The sequence below is a fragment of the Phyllostomus discolor genome, chromosome 4 (assembly GCF_004126475.2).
Source record: "Phyllostomus discolor isolate MPI-MPIP mPhyDis1 chromosome 4, mPhyDis1.pri.v3, whole genome shotgun sequence".
In the NCBI taxonomy this organism is placed as follows: domain Eukaryota; kingdom Metazoa; phylum Chordata; class Mammalia; order Chiroptera; family Phyllostomidae; genus Phyllostomus; species Phyllostomus discolor.
This window is the reverse complement of record NC_040906.2, coordinates 71,872,648-71,898,844: the sequence shown is the minus strand read 5'-3', so window position 1 is coordinate 71,898,844 and position 26,197 is coordinate 71,872,648. Positions and strand designations below refer to the sequence as shown.

The 26,197-nt window shown below is 35.7% G+C and overlaps 2 protein-coding genes across 8 annotated transcripts in view; one reads left to right on the top strand and one right to left on the bottom strand.

Moving 5' to 3' along the window:
- Positions 1 to 15,744, top strand: part of ACVR2A (activin A receptor type 2A) — a 92,181-nt gene extending 76,437 nt beyond the window's left edge. Inside the window, exons 6-12 of one of the 2 annotated variants that reach the window (XM_028510516.1) lie at positions 289 to 432; positions 2,139 to 2,282; positions 3,257 to 3,402; positions 5,089 to 5,203; positions 7,554 to 7,692; positions 11,006 to 11,136; positions 12,062 to 15,744. In XM_028510516.1, the coding sequence (XP_028366317.1) occupies positions 289 to 432; positions 2,139 to 2,282; positions 3,257 to 3,402; positions 5,089 to 5,203; positions 7,554 to 7,692; positions 11,006 to 11,136; positions 12,062 to 12,256 (1,014 nt within the window). In that variant the 3' untranslated portion in view covers positions 12,257 to 15,744. The remainder of the gene's footprint in view (positions 1 to 288; positions 433 to 2,138; positions 2,283 to 3,256; positions 3,403 to 5,088; positions 5,204 to 7,553; positions 7,693 to 11,005; positions 11,137 to 12,061) is intronic. The other variant, XM_028510517.2, reaches the window with a different exon arrangement.
- Positions 15,745 to 16,717: 973 nt separating this feature from the next.
- ORC4 (origin recognition complex subunit 4) overlaps positions 16,718 to 26,197 on the bottom strand; it is a 71,837-nt gene continuing 62,357 nt past the window's right edge. For all 6 annotated transcript variants that reach the window (XM_028510518.2, XM_036025019.1, XM_036025023.1 and 3 more), the window contains 4 exons: positions 22,901 to 23,009; positions 21,674 to 21,769; positions 21,516 to 21,583; positions 16,718 to 19,094 (listed from right to left, as the gene is read on the bottom strand). In XM_028510518.2, the coding sequence (XP_028366319.1) occupies positions 18,906 to 19,094; positions 21,516 to 21,583; positions 21,674 to 21,769; positions 22,901 to 23,009 (462 nt within the window). In that variant the 3' untranslated portion in view covers positions 16,718 to 18,905. The remainder of the gene's footprint in view (positions 19,095 to 21,515; positions 21,584 to 21,673; positions 21,770 to 22,900; positions 23,010 to 26,197) is intronic.

Genomic DNA, 26,197 nt, shown 5'->3' with positions numbered 1-26,197 from the left:
TTAGTGATACTAGATAAAAAACACTTTAGATCTTTTCTCCTGCAGTACATATATAGCAGTAGTGCTGAATGTTATGAAAACTCTTAATTCAAATTGCTTGCCTTGTGATCATATAGGTAATTAGTAAAGTTTGAGAACTCAGTTTTGGTAACATTGAAGTTAATGTCACTTGTATGTTTTACTGTTTCTGTCAATTGATTCCTCAGTATTATTCACTTTGTTCCTCACATTTAAAGTTATACGTATCAAGTGCTGCTTTTTGATATTACTATTGTTGTTTATCTGTAGGACCCAGGACCACCCCCACCTTCTCCATTACTAGGTTTGAAGCCACTGCAGTTATTAGAAGTGAAAGCAAGGGGAAGATTTGGTTGTGTCTGGAAAGCCCAGTTGCTCAATGAATATGTAGCTGTGAAAATATTTCCAATACAGGTATGTTGATTAGTTTTCTAATCTGCATATATTTTTAAAAAGATGCAACTGGCTAGGTCATTGTAATTCAGAAGCAGCCTGAAACACAGACCATGTTTTTCAAGGTGGTTCTTGTGATACTAGGGAAAGTGGTTAGCCCTGTTGTGTCTGCCCTCTCCTCTGAGAAACGGAATTAATGGTACACCAGTCAGTATGTTTTCTTAACAGTGGTGGAATTACAATAAATGAATGTATAGATCTTTTGCCAATAAAAATTCTAAAGAAATACAAAGTGAAGATGAGTATTCCAGTACAAATGTAATCAATGTCTGAGTGGTTAACTTTTACTTTTCCATTGACACAATCAGAAAAAGTAAGCAAAATAGTAAAAGAATAGTGTGCTTTGTTTCAGAATTGCTGTTTGGAAATATATTACCAAACTATTCATTTTTGTTCTACTTTCAGTGTTTATGTAATCATTTCATATTCTGTTTGTTGAATTTTCAGATGCAGTGAATCAAAACTGCAAATAATTGGTTTATTGTTGAATTTTTGTTTTTAAAGGGGGTTGACCTCATAAAACCTTGGTCTAATACACCTCTGCGGCTAATACCACACATGGGATTGTGGTCCTGACCAGGCTGGGTGATGCTGGCATTATCACCACACCTAGACAGTAGATCTTCCTTATTCGAGTGTTATCATAAAATCAGTTTCTTTGCTTTAATATACCTAGATTTTAGCCTTCTTGTCCCTTCTAAAGCCTGTTTCTTAAGAGTCTATGAAAAAGTTTGTTATTCCTATTTTTTTCTTTTGGTATTAGTTCAGATACTATAAAGTATAGTTTAGTTTTTAGAGGAAGAGTCTGTTCTGTTGTGCCAAGATCTGCAAATATTTGGGTGATACTAATGTAAGATTAGTGACAATAATAGTAACTCACATTTTATTCGATGCTTCCATTGTGTCAGGTAGAGTTGCTTACATGTGAGTTCTCATTAATACATGTGTATATCTTACCCATATACAACATACAGTATTCATATAATACAACAGCTTTATGAGGCAAAAACTGAATGGTTATGTAACTTGCCAAAGGTTCTTAGTTTGGATCCAGAGGGTCCCTAACTCTTGATGCAGTCATGCCTTACCTATTCTTCTCTTATTGTGGAAAGAAACTAAAACTTTTATAAGTTGATACGTAGTAGGCATGGATCAATTGCAGGCACAAATGGTGTGTAGTATTTTAAATTTAGTATATTGCATTTATACTCACTCCATTGTGCTCTTGTTGACTTTACAAGGTATTTAAGCGTTTTATTAAGAATGTTTGATATAATGTCTTTTAAAAAATTGTTTTCTAATTAGAGGAAGTCATTTTGCCGGACCTGAATTTCATCTGTCAGGGAGATTATTCTGAATAGTAACACAAACAACTCCATTCCATGATGAAATTACCCTGTGGTGCTAACTTGCAGCAGAACGTGTGTTGTCATTGTTAGACACAGTGGTGCGGCATTTCTGATCAACCAAACTGGAAACACAGAAAAGTATTATTTTGAGGGAATGAGAGAGGGCAGGCATTTGGTATTACTATCAGAGTTTTATTAAAAAACAAAACTAAAGAATCTTTTAACACTTTGTTTTTGCCTTAAAACGTGAATAATTTTTGGATGTGGTTTATTGACTCTATTCTTTGCATTCTTACTATTCTTCCTTTTTGACTATAGGACAAACAGTCGTGGCAAAATGAATACGAAGTGTACAGTTTGCCTGGAATGAAGCATGAGAACATATTACAGTTCATTGGTGCAGAAAAACGAGGCACCAGTGTTGATGTGGATCTTTGGCTAATCACAGCATTTCATGAAAAGGTAAAACTCCTTTCTATTTTGACTCAGTCAAGTCAAGGTTGGTTTGACTACCTAATATTGGTTACACATCCCTCTGCCTTATTTTTCTGAGAATAGTGTGCTATTCTCCTTGGTTAGAATTTATAAATAAAAATCTGTTTTAAAAATAATTTTTCTAATAAAAGAGCGAAGATGGCTATTTCACCTTGACTCTCTGTTTATAACGTCAGTCTTTTGTCCCTCATTTCTTGTACTGCAATCACCTCTCTTACAAATCATTATTTTAATAAAACCAATGCTTAGTAAATGTACCATTTTTTTTTTCAGTTTGAATTTTGTTTTGTAAAACTCTTTAAAAAGTACAGCTTAGTGATAAAACTGGAATCAAGAAATTTATCTGATCTTTGATCTGTCACTCATTTGTAGGGTAATTAGTTCCAAAGCACACTGGCCATTTTCCTGCTTTCAGAGTCAGTATGAAAAACATATTAATGAGGCAGGAGACTGTGTCCTTCTGGGCCGTCGGGGCCATCAGTGTCAGATATAAGTGCCTCTTTCACTTCTCTTAATTCTAGACCAAAAAGATGGCAGTAATTCCTAGAGGATTCTTTGTGTGAGTTGTTTATATGTCTGAATGTTGTGCTCTCCTAGACCTATGATACAGCATCTCTGTAGTCAGGATATTTTAACTTCTAAAATATTTTCTGGAGCTTTAGATTTTCTGCTAGTCATTTTTGTTTAACTTTTGCTTTCTAAATACAGGGAAATTGACCCACCAGATGTGCCTATAGAAAATCTTTGAAGATTCATGATATTTCTTTCTAGTCAAACGTTCATTAATATGAAACTTGAACCATTCCAGACTGTTTTTTTGTGTATTATTTACCAAAAGGAAAAGTATGTTGTCTTCCATAGTCTCTTAAAAGGGGAAAGTCTCCATATACAAACCACTTTTGTCAAGAGCATAAACTGTTTTTCTTCCCCCCTTTCTTTAGGGCTCACTGTCAGATTTTCTTAAGGCTAATGTGGTCTCTTGGAACGAATTGTGTCATATTGCAGAAACCATGGCTAGAGGGTTGGCATATCTACATGAGGATATACCTGGTCTAAAAGATGGCCACAAACCTGCCATATCTCACAGGTAGAGCTAAATTTATATTATTTTCCCAAATAATCCAGTACTTGTTTATTATTTAAACATTTAATTTCTAAACAAAATCGATTTCCCCCCTAGTTATCTAATCATTCTGGGGGAGGTAGAATGATTTTCATTTGTTTTTCAAATTAGTTTTGAGATTGGCCAGGAAATAATTTGGATAAAGTATATATTAACATCATTAGCTTGCCATTATTAATTTAATTACCAATTCATGTTTTAATTAATCTCAATTTTGAAACCACGGTTAAGAATAAAAGTGTATTTTCTCTAAATCAAAGGGTTATGTGTGTTTGATCTCAAAACATGATTAGCTCTAAAGATGGTTATACACAGGGATAAGGTGATACAATTCAGAACTACCTGTTTTGCTTATGTTTTGAGTGACCATATGATCATTACCTGAGCTGAGGTGGCAGGAGGCACCATTTGAACAGGAGGGTTTACTTAATTGCCTTTTTCAGGAAAAAAATAATACTTGGACAAAATAGTTATTTCTTCAAAAGGGACAACATTAGTTCCCTTGAGCGTGGAATTCAGTTTGTCACTGTGTATTTAACTTCTTTGAACATGGGACCAATTTGTCATCTTGTAGTATTCAATTTAAAGATGGTTGCTTTAAAAGTAGGTGTAAACTTACTCATTTAAAGAATATTTGAGTGGCACCAGGTGGTGTTTTAGGTTACTGGGAAGATTACTTTAAAGCCAGCTCTCATATAGATTCTGGTTTTAGAAATTTCTACCTTAGAAATAGCTCCCCTTTCTTCTTAGCTTCCTATATTCAGTCTTACTGCCTCTTCCTGGATTTTTACTTACCTCATTCCATCCTAGAGTGAACCGAACCCTTAAGGTTAGTAGGATTACCATCCCTAAAAAATTTTGAGTCTAAAACTGATTGGTTTTGTAGCATTTGTGAGTGTTTCCCTGTGCTGCCTCTATCCCACTCTTGGTTTCCATACACACAAATTTAACCACTGCTCATGGCACAGATGTGTTTAGCTTAGGTATGGTAATCCTAGGATGGACCAGTTGAGGCTGGTGTACAGAGGACATCTGGTTGCCTTAAAACAGTTATTCTGTCCAGAACACCAGAATTGAGCTGGAGCAGTTGTATGTTCTTGGTGCAAAATTTCCACTGTATATTCCTAGAGATGCTTTTGTGCAGTGAGGCTGAGGAATACAAGAACCACTAAAATAAGGGACCGTTCTAAAATGTAGGCCTCTACCAGAGAAGCCATGATTTAGCTAATTTTGAAAAGGTTTAAATTTTGGTTTTTAAAGTTCTATTTTAATGGGAGTGTCTAACAATAAACTCTGCTATATTCTTATCTTAGAAAACAGCAGTTTTATGATTGGTAGATAGGAATGGCACAGATAACATGTAGGCTGGATAGTGTTTTTGAAGTGGTACTTATTTATTGAACTGTATTATGGAAAGAATTCCTTCTTATTGCCCATGTTATAAATAGGAGTTTGTCGCTGTATTCTTTATTGTGCTTCAAGTTGATTGGAGACTTTGCTTAGGCTTTTTCTCCTCATTTTTTCTGTATTTCATACTTCCCAGTAACTATTTTTTATAGCATATATAGTCTCCCTTTCCTACTTTCAATGAACATTTTTAGAAGATGTACCTTGTTTAAACTTAGTTTGAATACTCTTTCTTTTTGCAAGGGACATCAAAAGTAAAAATGTGCTGTTGAAAAACAATCTGACAGCTTGTATTGCTGACTTTGGGTTGGCGTTAAAGTTTGAGGCTGGCAAGTCTGCAGGTGATACTCATGGACAGGTAAGAATGGTAACTATAGCCTGTAAGAAAAAATATCTTGTCCCGTATTTTCTTAGCATGGCATACCTGAATTGAATTGGTTTAAAATATTTGTGGTGGCAAATTAGATCAGCATTCAAATGTAAAATGACCATCTTAAGATTAATATGTTAAATTTTGCTGAGGAGACATTTTCATACAGTGGTGATGGACTGGTTAGTACCTCAAGTGGTTTAGATCAAACAGTTCATAAAATAACCAAGACAGATGTCATGGGATTCTATTTTAAAAACTAATCAAAGAAGAATCCAAGACATTTTAATAGACCTCTTTCTTAGGGAGTTCTTAGATTAACTCAGTTTTAGTCCTTTCACTATCTTAAGAGGAATGGAACAATAATCAGTCACCGTTCATGCTACAGTGTATTAAGATCTACTGCCCAATTTTCCAGACAGCAATTATAGTATCTTGTTTCTTGGTCTTTATTGCTTCATTTACTCTTTAATCAATTTTATAGCTTTTCTCTGAATTCTCTCCAGAGTTCAGAACACTTGTAAAGCCTGAGCGAAGAGCTTAACTCTAGTCCAGGTCTGCACACAGAGATCTCTGTTGGGGGAGCCTTTAAGGAGGCCAAAGGGGAAAGAACATCATCTGTACACTTTATTGTCAAATACTGTGAGATTAGAAAAGGTGTTGTCACTCCTACAAGATGACTTTTAATCAGAAAACCAGTTTGACCTGAAAGGTGACTTTTTTTTACAAAGCCAAATGACTTAGACTGTGGCATGATCATTTCTCCTTTCAAATCATGCAGATCATTTGGTCGTCTGATTCTCAGCTTTCTTTTTTCTCTAGCATATCCTATTAACTTCCAAGAACACAGTTATCAGAGAATCATAACAGCAGATTCGGCAATAACGACTAATGATTTAAGCATTCAGTTTGGAGCAGTGGTCAGCAGTCAGAGTTCTAGAAAGGTTGACACCAACTGTGTTTGGAAACAAAGGCAGCTTCGTGGAGAATGTCATTGAGAGGGGGGTTGTGCGGGAAGCCTCGGGACAAATTTCTGTGGTCATGGTGTGATATTGTAAGACTGAACTCAGTGAATAGTTTAATCCTTTGGTACCTTGTACCCTTCCACCCCTATTTTTATAAGGAAAAATTTGGGGACTCATATCTTTTTATACTTTCACAGTTGGGTTACATGATGAGGTAAAAATAAGTAATTACTTACATTAGTTGTTCCTTGACTTTAGATTTCATGGAGCAGAAAATGTAAAAATGCAGAAATTCATGTTCTTATACATTTTATATATTGCACTATTGTACAATTAAAAAGTCATTTAAAGTAGAAAAAATAAGATTTTTTTACTTTAAAGTATTCTTATTAAATGAATTAAAAACTTGAACTTCAGGATTTTAGTAACTTGTTTTTATTATCTGCACATTAGCTGACAATCACACAATTCTAGTCCAGAGATCACAGTCACCTGAGGGTGGAGCTCTTTGGAAATGCCAGTATCTGGGCTGCTCTCTAGATCCACTACTCAAATAAATTCTGATCACCTGGCTAGCTCACAGCTTTCTGGGTATCCATAGATGAACGAGTATCATCAGGCTCCAACCAAAGCTGGCTGTATGAGCTTAGTAACCAGTGTTACATTACTATGAAATAACCAATAGAGAACTCCAAGACAATGAATGAATAAGCATACAGATTTTGTACCAATAGAGTTTTAAGAAGTTTGTCCATCCTTTCTTGGTTAATTCTTTCTACATTTTGTATTGTTTATTAGTTTTCTTAATACAGAGAAAGAGAAACCCTTATTTTTTAAAAGATACATTTCAAACATTATGCAAAAGTACAACTTAAAACTGTTTTTTTCCTCTATTCCGTCCTTCTCTCCACAGTTATTGTTCAGTTTCTTGTGATTACTTCTAGAAGAGGAGGAAAAAATTCTTAAGCATAATGTTGATATATTTATTAAGTGTACCCAGAAAAGATCTTAGTGTGTGTATATATACATATATATATATATATGTATATATACACACTGCTTTGTTTCATCCTATAGTATTTTGGGGAATTTTTCTCTATCAGCCTTTATAGATTTACCTCATGTTTTTTAAGAGCTGCATGGTACCCTTTGTTCGGTCAGTCCCTATGGGGGACCCCGCTGCTCTTTCCAGTGAATGTCTTGGCTATGACATTATTTGAAATGGAATAAAATTCTACTTGACTCTCTAGTCTGGTGGTCCTCATCTAGTTACATTATCTGATATTAGACCACATTTAGTTTTGATTCTTTTTACAAGATTATGTTATTTCATAAAGTTAATGAATATTTCTTGCTTTGAACATCTTTTTCAGGTTGGTACCCGGAGGTATATGGCTCCAGAGGTATTAGAGGGCGCTATAAACTTCCAAAGGGATGCATTTTTGAGGATAGATATGTATGCCATGGGATTAGTCCTGTGGGAACTGGCTTCTCGCTGTACTGCTGCAGATGGTAAGAGGAAAAACATTTTTTAAAAAGATATATATATATATATATATATTACACATGTATGAGGAGGGATGATTACAGTTAAAGGTAATATTTTAAAGTACAAATTTTTATTTTTTTTTTAAACAGACTCCAAGAGGTGGTAGCTTAAAGAGAATTAGGGAGGCAGGGAATGGAGGGAAGGCAGGATGCATTGATCTTATACCATTTGCCAGATGTTTTGCTGGGCACTTCACATACCTTTAGATTATTTCCTAAAATACTTTGGAAGTAGTAATTATCTGTTTTACAAAAGAGGAATTTGAGGTTCAGCTTTAAGTAGAAATTAAGTAGCTTGCCTGTTTTTGCCTCAAAGTGGCAGGTGGTAAAACCTAGATTTGAAACTCTGATCCAGACATAGAGGGAGGGCCGCTGCTTTGGTTGGCCCCTGGGGGTCCTGCCCCAAGGCTGTAAAGCCAGCTGTTGTGGTTTGAAGAGACGCAGGCAGAGTTGGGGGACTTTGCCTTCTAGGACACTCAGGCTGAGTCTGCCCATGTACCTAACTAACCAGATTGAATCTAACAGTCTGTCTTCCATGGCACAGAACCGAGAATGCATGGGGATTTACCACAGGTTAAATTCAGGCTCCCTAAAACTTTGAACGACTTTCAATTATTTTGAGTGCTTGCTAGCACAGCACCTGGGTTCTAAGGATTCCTGTTCTTTGTTCTTGTTTTTGAACTCCTTGTTCAAGTCCTATAAATATTTACATTGATTAATAGTAAAATTGCATACTGAATATTCCTGGTGTGATGGATTTATGGTGTTCTGGATACTCTGTCTTTAATGCTCCTCCTAAATTCTCTCCCTTCAGTTATGCGATAGTTTTTGCATGTGAGAATGTAAGGCAAACTTTCTGTTGAACTCCCAAATGTAAATTTACATGATCTGGTGTTTTAGATTTTAATTTATAATTGCCTAAAAACTTCCTGCAGATTGTGAAAGACCATAGAAATTATGTTGTTGAATATTGTAAAAGGTATAATCAACTTAAGCTATGTTTGTAAGAATACTCACTGAAGTAATGGTAACAGTCTTAGTGTATGGCGGGGTGTCAAACTCATTTTCACCAGGGACCTGTCAACTTCGTGGTTGCCTTCAAAGGGCCGAATTTCAACTCCTTAACAGTTAAGGAATTTACACAGTCCTACAATTATTTCAGCCCTTTGAAGGCCACTGCGAGGCTGACATGGCCCCCAGGGAAAATGAGTGACACCGCTGGTGTAGGGTATATGAAATTTGATTAGGGGTACTATGCTTTTAAGGGAACTTACTAGTGTGCTTAGGAATTCTGGACAGCCATTCATTCTTGCAAGATTGGGGGTTTGGCACAGGAGTGGATCCAGAACCTAAGAAAGTTTAAAGCAATTTGGATATAATCTAAGCTTAGAAGTCTACAGGAAGAAGAGTAAGGTATTCAGTGTATTTTTGACTATAAATGCAAGAGGAAGGACATTTATAATGGGCTTTTATGGAAGCAGGAGGAGATGAAATGGCAGGCATTGTAACATGTATTTCATAAGAACTTCATTAATGTGAACTCTCCAAAACAAACCATTGGGTATGATTTTATGGAGTATACACAGGGTTCTGCCATTCAGTAATGTACTGTTTCATTAAGGTGATCATTTTTTTTCCTGGGCTGTTTAACTCCTGAGTGAGGTAAGTGTGGATTGTCCAGCCCAGTGCTTGGTACATAGGTATTCAGTAAATATTTCTGTATAAACGTAATACCTGAGAAATAAATCTAAGGAAATGTTATGGGAGTGTAAAGTGAGAAATGGCTTTGTTATTGGGGAGGAGAGTTTATCAGGGGAGTTCTTAGAGAAAAGGATGGATGCTGACATTTCTCAGCTGCCTGGCACGTGCTGTGAAGTACTTAATTGCAGATCAGGCATTTCTGACTCTTAGAGGCTGGGGCAGAGACAGTGTGAATGTTGCTAAAGTGAGTACTTTAAAACTTCTTGATAGCTAATTGTTGATTCAGTTCAGTGATTCTCAAACTGGATTGCACACCAAAGCCCTGGGAATCTTAATTCAGATTCTGACTAGTATGTCTGGGTCGAGGCCTGGCAGTGACACCTTAAAGCTCTACGGGGTCAGTGCCTGTGCTCCTGCCCTGCAGAGAGGCTTTGAGTAAGTAGCCAGGGTGTGAGAGGTGCCCTAGCAAGTCAGTCCTCTGTCACTGGAAGTGCTTCAGTAGAGCCCTCTCCGGGCATCCAGGGTTCTTAACATTTGGAGAGTGTGGAGTTAGAGGGTCTCCTTCAGGGTTGTTGTAACTTATATTCTATCCATAATTACATGCAAAGAGCTTGTATGAGGTTTATGTTTACATTGAGACACATCTGTACACTGCCATTGGTGATCAGTGACAGGTTTCTGTCAAGGGGACATAGTACAGTGGAAAGCACAGATTTGTCCTTCACATGGATTCACATTCCAACTCTACCACTTATCTCTATGCCCTTGTGCAAATTATGGGACTTTTCTAAGCTTATTTGTAAAATAGATGTAATACCACCTTCAGTCTGTGAAGACAGTGGAAGTAAATAATACATGAAGTTTCTGGTCAGGAGAAATGCTCAACAGATGTAAACACATTCCTAGCTGCATTTTCCTATTTGAGTGGGTCTTAGAAAAAAGGAACCATTAATGTTGTTGAATAAATCCTGCTTGTCTGTGAAGGCATGTTCTGACTTGTTGGGAACCCTGGAGTGTATGATTTAAAACAACTAAATGTATTTTTGTCAGCTCTTCTGAGAGCTGATAAGTAGTATGACTTTGAAGTACATAATTGCTCATGTGGAGCATGCACATTGGGAATTTGAGCATTTTCATAGAATAAATATGGTTACGGCAGATTGAACCCAAATTCTTCAGAGATGGCAGCACCACTATTTACAGTCTGATCTGAATTGAAAGAATGGTGGGTACCTTAAAGGGATACTACATCCACTTGCAAATACCAGTGGTTCCCTATGTCCTGTATACAAATGGAGATAGCCCTTCCTCATACAGTAGACAAGAGAGCTCCTTACACAGTTCTTAAGAGAGTTACATGCCAAATCTGACTTTCTGATTTCTTTTAAATTAGTTTGGGTCACACTGGTGTTAAGTCCAGTTGAGTCTGCTGCTCTCCTGTCATTACAGCACATTAACAGTTGGGAAAAGGTGATAGTGTTTTAAAGTTTGTTCCACTTTGGAAGTCAGGAAGATATGAATTAACATGATTGGTTTTTTTTTGGTTTTTTTTTTTTTTTTTTTTTTTACATTTTAGGACCTGTAGATGAGTACATGTTGCCATTTGAGGAGGAAATTGGCCAGCATCCATCTCTTGAAGACATGCAGGAGGTTGTTGTTCATAAAAAAAAGAGGCCTGTTTTAAGAGATTATTGGCAGAAACATGCTGTAAGTCATGCACTTTGCTTCACTTGAAATGTGAATAAAATGTTTTTCGAAGGACTGATTTATACCTCCGTACATTTCTCTTCTGGAATGATTTTCTGGGGAGGTGATCTTTGTACAGGATATTCTGTTCTAGAAACAGAACCAGGGCTGTGTTTGTGTAACACTCATGAGATGGTGAAGTCAGAGGCTTACAGGACTCGCACCCCTGGTCCTGTGTGGATGAGTTTGTCTCCTGTTGGGAAAGCTTCCCAGGAAAAGGAGTTCCTGGCTTGGAGCCTGTGGATGGTTAGGTAACCTTGCTGATCACCACCTTCCTACATGATGATGCTGTTTTAAAAAGTGAAACACTCAGTTTTTCCCTCTCCATGGGAATTTGTTTCAGTCTTTTGATTTGGGGTTGGAAGATTTCAAGTTCTTAAGGATGCTCTAAAACTAGAGACTAGGTAGGCAAAGGATAGAACAGTACTGCCCTGGTTATTTTGCTCTAGGTATAACTAGGAACATGGATAAAACTAGGTAGAGAATTCTCAAGGATAGCTTTCTAACTTTTCTATTTAACTACAAGAGAGAAATGCTGATCAGTAACTAAGAAAACAATAAAAATTGGACCTCACTTAGCCTTATTTTGAATCCATTTTGGGGGTTTGCTCAGAAATGTCTTGGTTTATGAGCAATGTATAGGGATTTTTGGAAATAAAAGTTAATCAACTATTGTGATAGTCTCCAGTGCTAAAAAATTTTAGTGCTTAAGTTTCCTATATAAAATACTCAAAAGTGAACATTGATAAAAAAAATACAAGACTTTGATATTCTTGATACTTTCTTTAACCCACAAAAACAACCAATTCCTTTATGGAAGTTTTATTCTATTTCATAATAGAAAACAAAAATTGCTGTGGTATTTGAAGATGTTTTTCATTTTCAGGGAATGGCGATGCTCTGTGAAACAATAGAAGAATGTTGGGATCATGATGCGGAAGCCAGGCTATCAGCAGGATGTGTAGGTGAAAGAATTACTCAGATGCAAAGACTAACAAATATCATTACCACAGAGGACATTGTAACAGTGGTCACAATGGTGACAAATGTTGACTTTCCTCCCAAAGAATCTAGTCTATGATGGTTGCACCATGTGTACACGTTGAGAAACAGGACTCTGAACTGGAGCTGCTAAGCTAATGAAACTGCTCACAGTTTATTTTGTGTGAAATGAGTAGGATGTCTCCTGCACATGTCGAAGAGAAGACCCTCGTTCAAAACTGTGGCTCTGGGAGACTTACAGCATTGCCTGTAGCAGAGATGTGAAGGATGTGAGACTAAGAAATGTTGCAAATTCTATAAACTTTTGAAAAAGTGTACATGAAGAATGTGGCCCTCTCCAAATCAAGGATCTTTGGACCTGGCTAATCAAGTGTTTGAAAACTGACTTCAGATTTCTTAATGTCTGTCAGAAGACACTAATTCCTTAAATGAACTACTGCTATTTTTTTTTAAATCAAAAACTTTTCATTTCAGATTTTTAAAAGGGTAACTTGTTTTTACTGCATTTGCTGTTGTGTTTCTATAAATGACTATTGTAATGCCAATATGACACAGCTTGTGAATGTGTAGTGTGCTGCTGTTCTGTGTACATAAACAAAGTCATCAAAGTGGGGCACAGGAAAGAGGCTTCCAAGCATTACTTTAACCTCCCTCAACAAGGTATACCTCAGTTCCACGGTTGCTAAATTATATCATTGAAAACACTAACAAAATTTGAATAAATCGATCCATGTTTTGTAACAAGGTATTACAAATTCACTGTGTTATTTAAGAAAAAAAGGTAAGCTATGCTTAGTGCCAACAGTAAATGGCCATTTGTAAAGCGTGTTTTAGCTTTTCTTGTGCTAGCTTGTAATTTAAGGGGAAAAAACAGTGCTGTTGTTTTGAAATGAAAAATGTCATTTCCACTTCTTCCCGTGTTTTAAAGCTTCATCTTATATCTAGTTCCCAAAATATTGCATACTTACCTAAGTATCTTTTTAGGTGTGCTGTGTTTGGGGAAATTGAAAATTTAAAGCATGATTTAAAATTTTTTAAGTGAGCTGTGACACTGGAAAGCTCTTCATTTTTATTCTTTTAAAATAGATTTTTTTCCTATTTATATATGTAAAATTGTGTTTTTGTTTTTTCATCAGTGTGTGGGATATTCTTTATCACTGTTTTAGGATCACCTCAGGAAGTGTTCATTACCAGAATTCCTCACTCTCTGCTTTGAGACTTGTAACTTTATCACCATATTTCTGCTTGGTGCCATCTTGTCAGAGTAATATTTGATGTCTGTGAAATGTAAAGAATTATCCTAGGACAGAGACTGTAAATTTTAAGCACAGATTTCAGATGTTACTGCTTTAAAACAAATCAGGGATAACAAGTTAAACTTATAACTTAAAATATGCAATGACATTTAGAGGTAACCAATGCTGATACAGGTAACACAGCCTAGTCTCCTCCTGCAAATTGCTTTCACAACTAACTCTAATATTATTTTAAGGTAGTTCATGCCTTATCCTTAATAAGAAAATGCAATTGTTGGCGCTGAAGTGCTTTTCAAAACAACATAATGTCAGAATATAATTGGATTTTCTCAAATTAATACAGGCCAAAGTAAAACACCAATTTCCTGAAATTTTAGATTACTCACCAACAAATAGCCAGTATTGTGCTATGTAGTTTTTGTCAGGTCATTTTAAAATCCATACATTGATTTTATAAAATAATTTCTTACATGTCACTATCAAGAGATAGCTCACTGTGAGTGTTATCAAATGGCTATTTAACCACACACTACATTTTACATATAATACACACTTACTCTCTGGGAAAAATAAGTTACATTATTAATAAGCACTACATTGGTCACCAGACTCTAAGCAGGGAGGGAAAGAAGAGTAAGAGCATTGCTGTCTGTGCACCACACACCATGCAGAACGTTCTCCCGTCACATCAGATGCCCAAGTTGTCCTGTTATTTTTAAGAATTTCCATTTCAATGTTGAGTTCACTTCTTTATTTCAAAAAGTACTTTGCCTCTCAATTTCTTGATTTTATTTTGCTTCCACTTTGAAACTAATCAAGAAAGTAAAATAATGAGAATAGTTCACACATAGAAATTATCATCTGAAGACATTTATACCTATTTTAAACATTTAATCTTCATTTTAAAAGGTTAAAACTCCAATCCAAACAAAGGAGTATTACGGCTATTTGGCTTCCATGAGCACTAGAGATAAATTTTATAAGACCAGTTATTCACAAGATAAATTTTCCTCCATGTTAGAAAAAATGTTCAAAAATCTGGGTATTGTACTTTAAGTAACAAATTTTAAAAACTTGTATCCTTCTGAGAACTGTATTAACAGAAAAAACTTTCTTAAGAAGTTAAATAAGAATGTTCCAGTGACTACCTGTCCTGATACCCAGTCTTGTTAAAACTTTCTTTGCAGGGCATTTTTATGTTGTTTACAGTAGGTGCAGAGTGGGCAAGTTAACAAAGTTTGAGCTAGTAATACTTAAAAAAAAAAAGATCAAAGAATGAGAAAATATGACTTTGTTTGGGGTGACTGAAACCCCAATAATTTTTTCCTCATGTGTATGGTGCTTCTTATGATTCGTCTTGTATTTTGCCTTTCTGATACCTGTTGGAACTGCTGCTCTAACTCACACTTTACCTTGCCCAGATCTCCGTCTAAGGAATGCTTTATGATCAACTGCCATAGGACTAATGACGGATTAACCAGTGTTTGGCTTTACTCGAAGTCTATGCCCTGACAACTCTTGTGTGTATTTCAGATGCTAGGAAGTTTTTAGCATGTGATGTGTGATTCTTGTTTGAATGTTTATTACAGGTACCTTGTGAATTCTAGAACAGAGACTGTGCCTCACAATTGTTGGTCCCATGAACTATTTTTTTTCCATGGTGATGTTTTTGAAAATACAATCAGGAAACACCACCAAATTTGGAATTTAAAGTAGAATCATCTATCATTAAATTAAAAAAGAATCTCTTCCCCCTTTCCTCACCCATACCCCACAGGTAAAATGCAGGTGGTAGGGGAGAAAACCCTGGCCAGGTGAAATTGTAGCTTGGTGGAATAAACTAATTACTGTTTAAAACAACTGCTTCACCCAGAATATTTTCCAGTTTCTCTTTTTTACCTTTCTAATTACTTTTTAGGAACATTTGGTATAATGTGCATAAAATTACTTATTGATAATATGGGCAAAATGATACAAGTAGCATCTTGATTGAACATCATTTACCTCAGATATCCAAACAGCAGTACATTTTTATGCAGTCTCAACCCATATCCTATTTGTTACCTCTCAAAATATTGGAAGCAATTATTTAGCTTTACTCTGTATTTTTGTCAGTGTTTTGGACACAGGTTGTTGTACTACTGTCAAATTGTACTTGCTATTTTTTCTGCAAGTATTTAACAAAAAGCTAAAAAAAAAATAAGTCCCATAAAACCCCACCTTGGATAAGTGATTGTTAAATATTGTACAAATAAAATGTATGCTATCCCCATTCCATCCCCAAGTTAAATAAAAAAAAATGAATATGGTATGATTTGCATATGCAGTTTTTTCTTTAGCTATCTGTTCTTTAAGGGGAATAGTAACTTTGTGATTTGCAGTGAGGCTTGTACCTTGAGATTTGCAGCGAGGATAATGGTGAAAAGGGAGACTTGTCAGTTGTGACATTTTCCTCCTTTGTTGTCTGAGCAGGTTGTCACTAAAGTATTTACATTTGTCCTGCCAGTTTTAGGGAGCCAGAGGCTACACAGCATCAGTTGTCTTGTCTTTTCACGTCAAAATAGGAAGCATGTGGCTTGGGAACTAATCATCAAAGATACAAACTGGATTACCAATTTGCAACCCGTTTACCAATTAGATGGAAAAATTCTGGTATTTTCATATAGGGTAACAATAAAAGAAAGCTAGCTTCCATTCACATTTTTAATGTTACAGAGGTTTTGTTTATATGGTGGCTTTTGAAGAAAGGAGTGGAAACGCCCTGCATTGTCACCTGGAGTGTCACTGTTCACACCAATGGATTCTTAATTTTTTAGGGTAAAGGTGAAGGAAGGGACAACAGTTAGGTTATGGTGATTTGAAATAATTTGCATTGTCTTCTCAATCAGATGAAAATATAAACTATGGTGGAATCTGCATGGAATCCACAGAAAGACTGGAGTCCTTTTGCAGTCTGTTCTGTAAAACAGATTCTTCAGGAAGTTAATATGGTATACACTCAACATATATAGTGTTATGGTGCAGTCAGTCTGGACAACAGGTTTATTCCTCAGAATTGTGCACATGCATGTGCACAGGAATTAGAAAGTTTAAGGTGTTTTGTTTTTTTTTTTTTAAATCCTGTTTTTGGGTAGGGCACCTGAGGGATGAGTAAAAATTCCGCTGAATTCTATAACACTGTTGTCCTACACCTGGCTCTTCTGACCCAAACTGAAGACACACCAGAACACAGTGCCTCAGATACTCCCACTGGTTTTTCATCATGCTGTTCAAAGGCTACATTCTTCCTCTTGTAAATGAAGGAAATACCTTTCAACAATGTTTATTTACATTAAAGTTTTTTTTACTAGGGCTTTTCAGATTCAGTTATCTTGTTAATGATAGTTTAAGAATTTAATAGATGTAGTCTGAAAGTTTTCTAAGTACACCTTAACCTCTTTGTATTAGGGAGTATGCAAAGAGGAAAACTGACATACTTCCTCTCCTCAAAAAATGACTTTGGAATGTAGACATACACTTCTCTGTACAATTTTTGCTAACTTATTTTTTTTTCTAATTTGCTTTCCGTTTCACTAAAGGTGAAAACCCACCTTGCTACTTAGTTTTTAATCGTATATCTGGATAATGATGGATCTGGACATAGCTCCTATGTACCACAGAGGCAGATGAAGGCTCCCAGCCTTTTAGTGGCATCTTCACCTAACAAAAATTTGTAATCCTCAAGTCAGTTCTTTAGGTACTTCTACAGTCAAGGGACACTTTAGCTCAAGAGTAAAATCCTTGCTTCTACTAATAGTGATACTACCATGTTAAATATTTTGGCAGAATACTTCCTAGAAATCTTTTGAGTATTGCATAGAACAAGTACACAAGCCTTAGATTTAATGAGACTGCAGAAAGCAAATGACAGTCATCTGAAGACTCAGGGCAGGGAGTGGCGATGCATTCAAAACAATAGGTTGTGTACTGAAGAGCTCCTTTTATGCACAGTGACTTCTATTCCACACCTAAGACTCCTTAAAAAACAGATAAATTTCTTGGAGCATTCTTTAAACATAAGGAACCATTACTGAACTTCAAGTCTTAGTAGCGGGGCTTTGGTGTCACACAAACCTGATTTGAACCATGCTCTGTCATTTTCTGCCTGTGTCATTCCGGACACTTCCAGAAGTGTTAGTCGTCTCATCTGTAAACAACAGTATGGAAATCATAATGGCCTTTGACAGTCACCAGTACAAGTGATACCCTGGTACTCGTCGTCATTTGTTCCAGAACTTGTGACGTGCTGAAACCAACAAGCACCAAACGAAATTTTTCAAGTGATGAGTGATGAAGCATCTTCTCTTGTGGGGTGGTGCTGTGACTCCTACAGCTCTAGCAAGTGCGATGAGTCCTGAGCAAGCGCCGAAGTGCTGAAACATTTTTCTCTCATCAAAATGTGAGGACAAGATTCGATGAGCTCTGAAGCCTACGAGTACTGAGGTATGACTGTACAATAAACTGAATGACATCGGGGACACTGCCTTCTGTAAATCTCCCCTGAAAACAATAGGTGATCAAACGAATAAATGAAGTCACTGACACTTAACGAATGCTTATACTAAGTTTCACTTTAAACATATAGCTGTATTAGTTTACAGATTCCTGAATTTATAAGCTGATCCTTTGGCTGTTTCCACATTTCTCTTAGGGATCTACTTTTAGATATAAATTGTTTAAGTTAACACTGACAAACATTTCCCCTCAATTGTGGGAGTGGTTTTCCAGGAATTTCCTAAAGTACCTGTTAAAAAAATGGACAAATTCTGATGCCTTTGGATAGAATATGCCCAAGAACCTGCATTTTTTAAAAGTCTGTCAAGGGATTCTTCTGTAGATAGTACAAGTGCCACATTTTGAGAAGTCTGGGAAAAAATGTCCAAACTTTTCGTCTTTTCTTCCATGTAAACCATCTTTAGCCAAACTGGCCAGTCTTCTGAACTAGAAGACCTGGGTCTGGCAGGGAATCCAAAATTCCTTGCAGGGTACAGGAAAAAAATACAGCACTTCCCAGTGTGCCGAAAGATTACTTCTTACACCTCAACTCCTACCTTTGTTTCTTTACTGCTTTGTTTAAGGTTTATAAAAACTGCTGGGTCAGATGGATATTTCAAATGTAATACACAAATGCTTCACAACTGTTAATAAGTATATGGTTCAATTCCTATAAAACAGTCACATTTATTTTTTTGAACTTCTTACAACATAGTCTAAATTACTGGGATTATAAAGCATGTAACTGCTCACAATTTAAAGGCATGGCACAGCCTTGCCTTTAAGAATATACTACATGTGTAATACTCCCCCATAAATACAAAAGTAATTGTCTATAAATATAAGAAAATGCCATGACATGTGTCATTAAAGGACAACAGCTTCTAGTTCTTTAGAGAAGTTTGCCTGGAACTCCGTAACTGAGGCCAGTGGTCATATTCACAACCAGCTTAGCGAGGACGTTGCCCACTGCCTAACGTCTGTGGGACAGTTGGGGTATTTCTGCAAAGCATTCATAATCTGAGTGTTATCCAAAAGTAGTTTCATCAGCTGGTACTCTCTCTGTGCATTTACTGACGTTCTTTCCATGGGCCTTATTAATTCTAATTGTTGTAAGTGTTCAAAAGCCTGAAAGATGAAAGAAATAGTTTAAGTTCAGTAAGGGAAGTAAAGGAACAATGTTCACCCAGGGGACTGTTAACGGTTTTAGTCAGTTGAGTAACAGAATGCCAAAATAAAACAAAACAGCCTTAACAGAAATCAGTAAGGTTCAAAAACAACTCTTCATCAACTTCATAAAAACTAATGTATCAGATGAAGCAGTTTCAATATAGTTATCTCACCGTGCATTGCTGCATGTGAACAGAGGAAATTTTAATCCAGCCTGTACAATGTGATTTTCTCCCAATCTCATTCTGTATCATATTTCCTCCTTGTGCTGAAGTTAAGGGTTTCCAGTTCTCTATAAAAAACCTAAGATCTGATAAGACCAGTACTGTTTGAGTTATTCTTGGTTAACTCACATTCACACTAATATTTTGTTAGCAGATTTCTAAGACTTGGCTGTGTAACTTTAATACAGCTGCAAAAAATGAGGGAGGAGAAAGGACCCCTAAGAGTGCACCAAGTCTGTTCAGCTGATCCTACCTACAAATAATAAATGACTCAGCAGACTGCTACCGGAATGAAGGAGAAGGGGCAGGTCCCTGTTTCCATAAGAAGTCAGATGGGGACTGTCACAGCCTGTCAGAAAGTTGTCCTTCCATCTTCCCCATCTTAACAGGCTCTTCTCTGTTTCCTTCCTCTTACCTCATGTATTATGCCGTTTCTAACCTTGATTACTGTTTTAGGTATTTTATTAGGATATGAGAAAAAACGCCATTAAATCATGCCATACCAACCAGTAAATACTGACACAAACTGAGCTTTCTATTCCTACAGCTTTATTGTGAAAAATATTAGAATATATTCTTTACGTATCTTAAAAATTCTTCTGATGAAAAGAGAAATAGCTCAAACACCATTTCTGAAAATGAGAAAATACAAAAATACAAGAGGCTTGGACCAATAAAATAAGGAGATTTAAAATACTTCTAGGCAGCAAAAATATTTCATTATTTAAAAATGTAGAAACTCATCAGAATCTAAATGCTCAGGTAACCCTTTATATTTGTACAACTCCCACACACTGTGCCTACCAGACAGACGTGGACATTAGGAAGGGGGAGAGAACCACCTGGTAGGGTGCTGAACCCTTTTCCTGTGCTGTGAAGAAACAGCAACACCTCAGCATTGTTTGGTTACTGTAAGAAATAAAACTCTGACCACTGCAGTCTGTAAGGGATGCTAATGGCTATATATGGGTCTACTGCTTTGAAAAACATGTTTCTCCTCATGAAGCCCTCCAGTGCTGTGTGCTGTCCAAAAAGGTAACCAACCACCAGTACTGATGATTTGAAATGTGGAACTCTTTTAAATTTTATTTAATTTTCATTAAGTTTAATTTCAAAACTGATAGTTGAGCCAAAATTTTAAGTATGTTTAGAACACTTTCAGAATGTAAATCTACATCTGTAGCTAAAAATTTTATGGAATCTAAAGAGCACATATTTCCAGTGGATACTTAGTGAATTAAATAGGCATAAACACACAGAATTTCAAAGACTTAACACAAAATAAAGGAAAACACTTCACTAGTAATATAATAATGATTATAGATTAAACTGTTTTTGTTATATTAGGTTAAATAAAATTTATTACTAAAGGTAATTTCACCTTTTCCCCCCTTTTTTGTTGCTATTAGAAAATCTGAAGTTACATGATGTGGTTCATGTTTCATTTCTAATGGACAAATGGTACACTGGAATAACATTCCTCAAGTTTTAAAACTCATGCCTCACCCAACCCCTAATAAAACCTCCACCAGCCAGTGGGATTTTGTCTGTTGGTTTCTTAATGGTTCATATCAGCATTTTTTGTCTCTTTTTACTGCTAAATTTATAGAGCCAAACCTTGGGTTGTGAAGGGCCTAGGCTTACAGCAATGTATTTCACAGACTGTTGAAGTTACTTTACAGGATGCAAGTGTTAGGAACAGACAGTAGAGGGCAGTAAACCCCCACAAACTAAAACACCTGGCTGCTTGCTTCAAAATTATTCAAACATTTTCCAAAATTAATAAAAGTGCAACCGTAATATTGACTCTTGAACAATACTGAGGTCAGGAGCACCAATAACCCCCTACTCCCAGTCAAAAATCACTACATGACTTCCGACTCATCTAAAACTTACTACTACTAATAGTTGATTGGCAAACATTTTGTGTATTTTATGTATTATGTACTACATTGTTACAATGAAGTAAGCTAGAATAAAGAAAATTTTAAGGAAATCAGAAGGAAGAGAAATACATTTATAGTACTTATTGAAAGAAAATCTATATATAAGTGGACCCTCAAAGTTCAAACAACTGTGTATGTTCAAGGGCAACTGGGCAATAAAATTGGATACAAAAATATACCTGCCTGCACAAAATAACAGCGTATCTTACCTTCATGACAACAGGTTTCTCAAAATTATAAACAGAATGGGCCTTCCTTTGAACAAACTTCTGAAACTCTGGACAAAAAGCAATGACAATGTCAGTACCTTCAAATAAGCAGGTGGGTAGGGTAGAGTCAGAAAGAAACTACCAAAGTCTCATCTCACCATTATAGACCATTTGAAAATTAAAGGGCTCCTCTTCGTAGATGTCATTTAAATGTTTCATTGCTATTATAAGGCAGATTTCCAAGACTGACAGACCTACAGCAAAAGGGAAACAAATTATGAATTGTAGTTTACTTACTGGTACATAAGATTGAAATAAATGATCTCCAAATAGGATGATAAAGTGAAAGATCGAAGATTTGAGGGGTGGAGAAGTCAAGAACACCGAGGTTCAAATGTGTTTCACTTAATACTATCTATATAATCTTAAGCTAGATACTCAACTTCTCTGAGCTTAGTTTTCATATCAGCAAAGGAAGGATTTTTCTGAACTTAGAGATGTTAGAAAGCGTTATAGACGATATCAAGTACCATATGGCCCACGGTAAAAACAAATACACACACACACAAAAAAAACTGAAGCGTAGTCACTCATTATGTAACTTTAAATCACACAAGGTTCTTGATTATTCAGAGAATCCCTAAATCCCTGGAAATTATATCTAAATTTTTTTTCCTGGATAGAAGGTTTATTAGCCCTGGCTGGTACCACTCACTAGATTGAGTGCCTGCCTGCAAACCAAAGGGGTTCCCAGTAGGGGGCGCATGAGAGGCAACTACACATTGATGTTTCCCTCCCTGTCTGTCTCCCTCCTTTCCTCCTTGCTTAAAAGTAAAATAAAATCTTAAAAAAAAAAAGAAGGTTCATTAGATTCACAAAAGGGAAAGTAAACCTCCAAATGGCTAAAAGCCAACATCTTCAGTAGCACTTGGTTCAATAACACCTGCAATACAGTCTTAACTGTCTATTTCCAACGCAGCAAGGGAAGCAGAGTATCAATTTTCTTTTACTTTAAATGGGAGTGACAACACTTTATAAAAGGCTGAGTTAAAGGCAGAGTAGGTATAAAAGTATTCTGTGTATGAAGCACTATACAAAATGTTAACTGTAATTTTGAAAAGCACTCCTTTATACAAACTCAAATCTATAAAAATACTATAGGGTCTGGCAAAAATAACACCCATTTTTAATTATAAAATCTTTTACACAAAATCATAAGCATGTAATTCTGTAATATGACAATATTCAAGCACACCACATAACACTTTAGGTGAAATGTTCAAATTAAAACTGTAAACTATTATACCCATATTACTGCCCTACCAACAACACTCAAGCAGGCGTTACTTCTGCTGGACCCTGTATTAATCAAGTAGGTTTCTCACCATGTACAATATTTGCTTTAGAGTCCATGCTACACAGCTGGTGTGCCTCCATCAGATCTGCTGCAGTCACAAATGGGTGTGATGTTGTTATGTGACTTAAAGCAAGCATCTAGGGAAATGGAGAACAAAAAACAATAAACAATTTACATATATACTTTGGCAATGTGGGATTATTACTGAACAAAACTTTTTAATTTGGAGAGTCTATTCTTATGAAAGAGTAAATATTAATGCTTGGGTAAAGTATTCTCTCATATTTAGCTCTATTAAAATTTAGTATTTCGATTCATATGCTATATAACTATATATGTAAAGCATAAAAGTTTTGCTGTTCTCTCTATCCCTCGCATTTGCTTATCTTGTTTATTTATAACTCCTCAAAAGAAATACATATAAAAAGGAGTAGAGCAAGCAGAAGAGATAAAAAATAAGAATGCTATTTAAAGCCCCAGACCAAACCACACAGGCAGATCTGTAACGTGTACAAACTTGCTAACTACCCAATCATCCAGTCCAGAGCAGGGTGAAGTGACAGACAGAAGTTAGCTACCTTATGTTTAATTGTTAAAAAACGAAAAAGATAATAAAGTCACCCTCAAGGTGTCAATTCTAGTTTCTTCATTTTTTCCTGTTGTCTTGCTTTGCAATTTAATTATTCTTTTCTTATTGATGGACACCTTCCATTTCCTTTTTTCAGAATTGTTAAGTAAGGCTGCAAATAAACAATCTTGTACATGTGTTCTTATGCATCTGAGTTACTCTAGATACCTAATTTGCCAAATTGTTCTCCAAAATACCTACACATTTTTATACTATCAGCAGCAATAATTTTTAATAGTCACAGACACATTTCCATTACACATAAACTTTGACACCCACCAGACTGGCAGGAAAAAAAAAGGTTTAATTGTAGTGTTTAAGTATGTAGAGTTTAAACTGTCCCATTTCCCTTGTTACTGGAGAGGTCAAACATCTTTGTATATTATAGGTTATGTGAGATGCTACTTTGCTAGTTTGCTCATATTCTTAGGTCGTTCCTTTACTGATTATTGTAGAAGCTCTTTAATATTACAAATGGTACCGATGATCACATGCACTGCATCCATCCTCTCCCAACTTCATTTATTCTGTGCTATCATCTTTTGTCCAGACCTTTAAAAAATAAGTGTAGTTAACTTTATCCATCTTTTTTTTTTATAGCTTGGGATTTGTGCATTTTCTCTAAGAAATCTTTCCCTACCTCAAGATCATAAATGTATTTATTCACTTAGATTTTTTTCTAAAATTTTTAAAGTTTTTTTTTTTTGCACACACATTTTAGGTAAACAGGAATTCATTTTCAGATGTACAATGATAAGTGTTTTTTTCCTATATGCATAACTCCTGATTTTTTTAAAAAAAAGATTTTATTTATTTTTAGAAAGAAGGGAAGGGAGGGAGAAAGAGGGAAAGAAACATCAACGTGTGGTTGCCTCTCACGCATCACCTACTGGGGACATGGCTGATAACCCAAGTATGTGCCTTGACTGGGAATTGAACCAGTGACCCTTTGGTTCATAAGCCAGCACTCAATCCACTGGGCCCCACCAGCTAACTCCTGATTTTTTTTGTTGAAAAATTATCCAAACTATAGTTAATCTCTGTTAAGATTTTCTCTTTTTATAATTTCCGCCAATACCAGAACTTTTCTTAAACAAGAAAAGTCAAGACAAACTCAAGCCATTACCTCAAATTAGAAATGTAATAGATTCACAAAATAATGACTTTTCATGTTGACAATTCTGAGAGGGAGATACTTTCTCAAAATGAGCAGTGTGTTTGTATATGAATATCCATGTATATGTGGTGTATGTGTGCATCTTCTATATTCCATAAATTAGTAAATAACATCTAACTTTGGTATATAAATGACTAAAAACCTTACTTTAAAAATTCTTTATCCTGAAATTACTTTATAATCAAGACAGCTGTTAATGAAAATGGCAGTATGATTTAGATGAATGGAAGGGGACTGCTAAGGAGAGAGATAGTATATTAAAAAAAATCCCCTTAAATTTCCTCAGTAAAAACAGAAAAGGGGAAGGAGAATCTGTAAGTAAACACAGCAGAGCCACTTGGTGAAGTAGATATATGCTTGAAGCCAAAGAACCTTGGATCTGAGTTGGGTTTGTCATCTACTACCTATGTGACCTGGGGTAAGTTATTTAACCACAAGAAGCCTCAGATTCTTCAAAAATAAGGACAAAAATACCCCCAAATAAAAAAGAAAGACATAATGTTGGTAAAATAACTGGATTACCTGACTCAAGTGCTGTTTAGTAAAAGATACCTATTATTTTGATAAATGGGAGTATGAAGAAATTCATGAAACAAAAAGTGTTTTTCCTTGAAGGGTATTCTCCACAGATAATTTTCTAGAAAACACTGGGCTAACATCAAATACTCTTAATGAAGGGAGAATTTTAATTTTCAGAATAAAGTATCTGTTCATTGACACTGTTTAAGCATGAGATATAATTACTTTGTCAAAGGCCATAACTAGGTGGAACTGATTCCAGGTATACAAAGGTATTTTGACATTAAAAAAAAATCAAGCAAAGTAATCCAACATATCACAAGCTAAAGAAGAAAAATCACAGATCATATCCATTTACACAGAGAAAGCATTTGACAAATTCAACATCCGTTCACAATAAACTATCATCAAGTTAGAAATAGATGGTAATTACTGTAACTTGATAACAAGCGTATATAAAAAACCTACAGCTTACATCATACTTATGCTAAAGAATTCAATTCTTTCCCTCTAAAACTGAAAACAAGGCAAGGATGTCCATCCTCACTACACTTACTCAACACAGTATGAGAGGTTTTAAACATCGTAGTGAGAAAAGGAAAAAAAATGTATTAGATTGAAATGGAAAAAAATCTATTTGCAGATGATATGGCTGTCTCAAGAAATCTAAAAAACTCCTGGAAGGAATTCAGCAAGGTTGTAGAGTACAATATCAACATAAAAAAAGCAATCGCATTTTTGTATATTAACAATGAGCATGCTGAAAACAAAGTTAAAAATCAAATATCGTTTACAAATGCTCTAAAATATTAAATATTCAGGAATACACTTTAAACATGGACAAACAGGACCAGAGTAATAAAAATTATAAAATAATGATGAAAGAAATCAGAACTTAATAAAAGGAGAGATGCATCACAGTCAGGGATTGACAGACTCCATGTAGTACACTTATAATTTCTCCTCAAACCCACCTATAGGTTTAATCAATTCCCATTGGA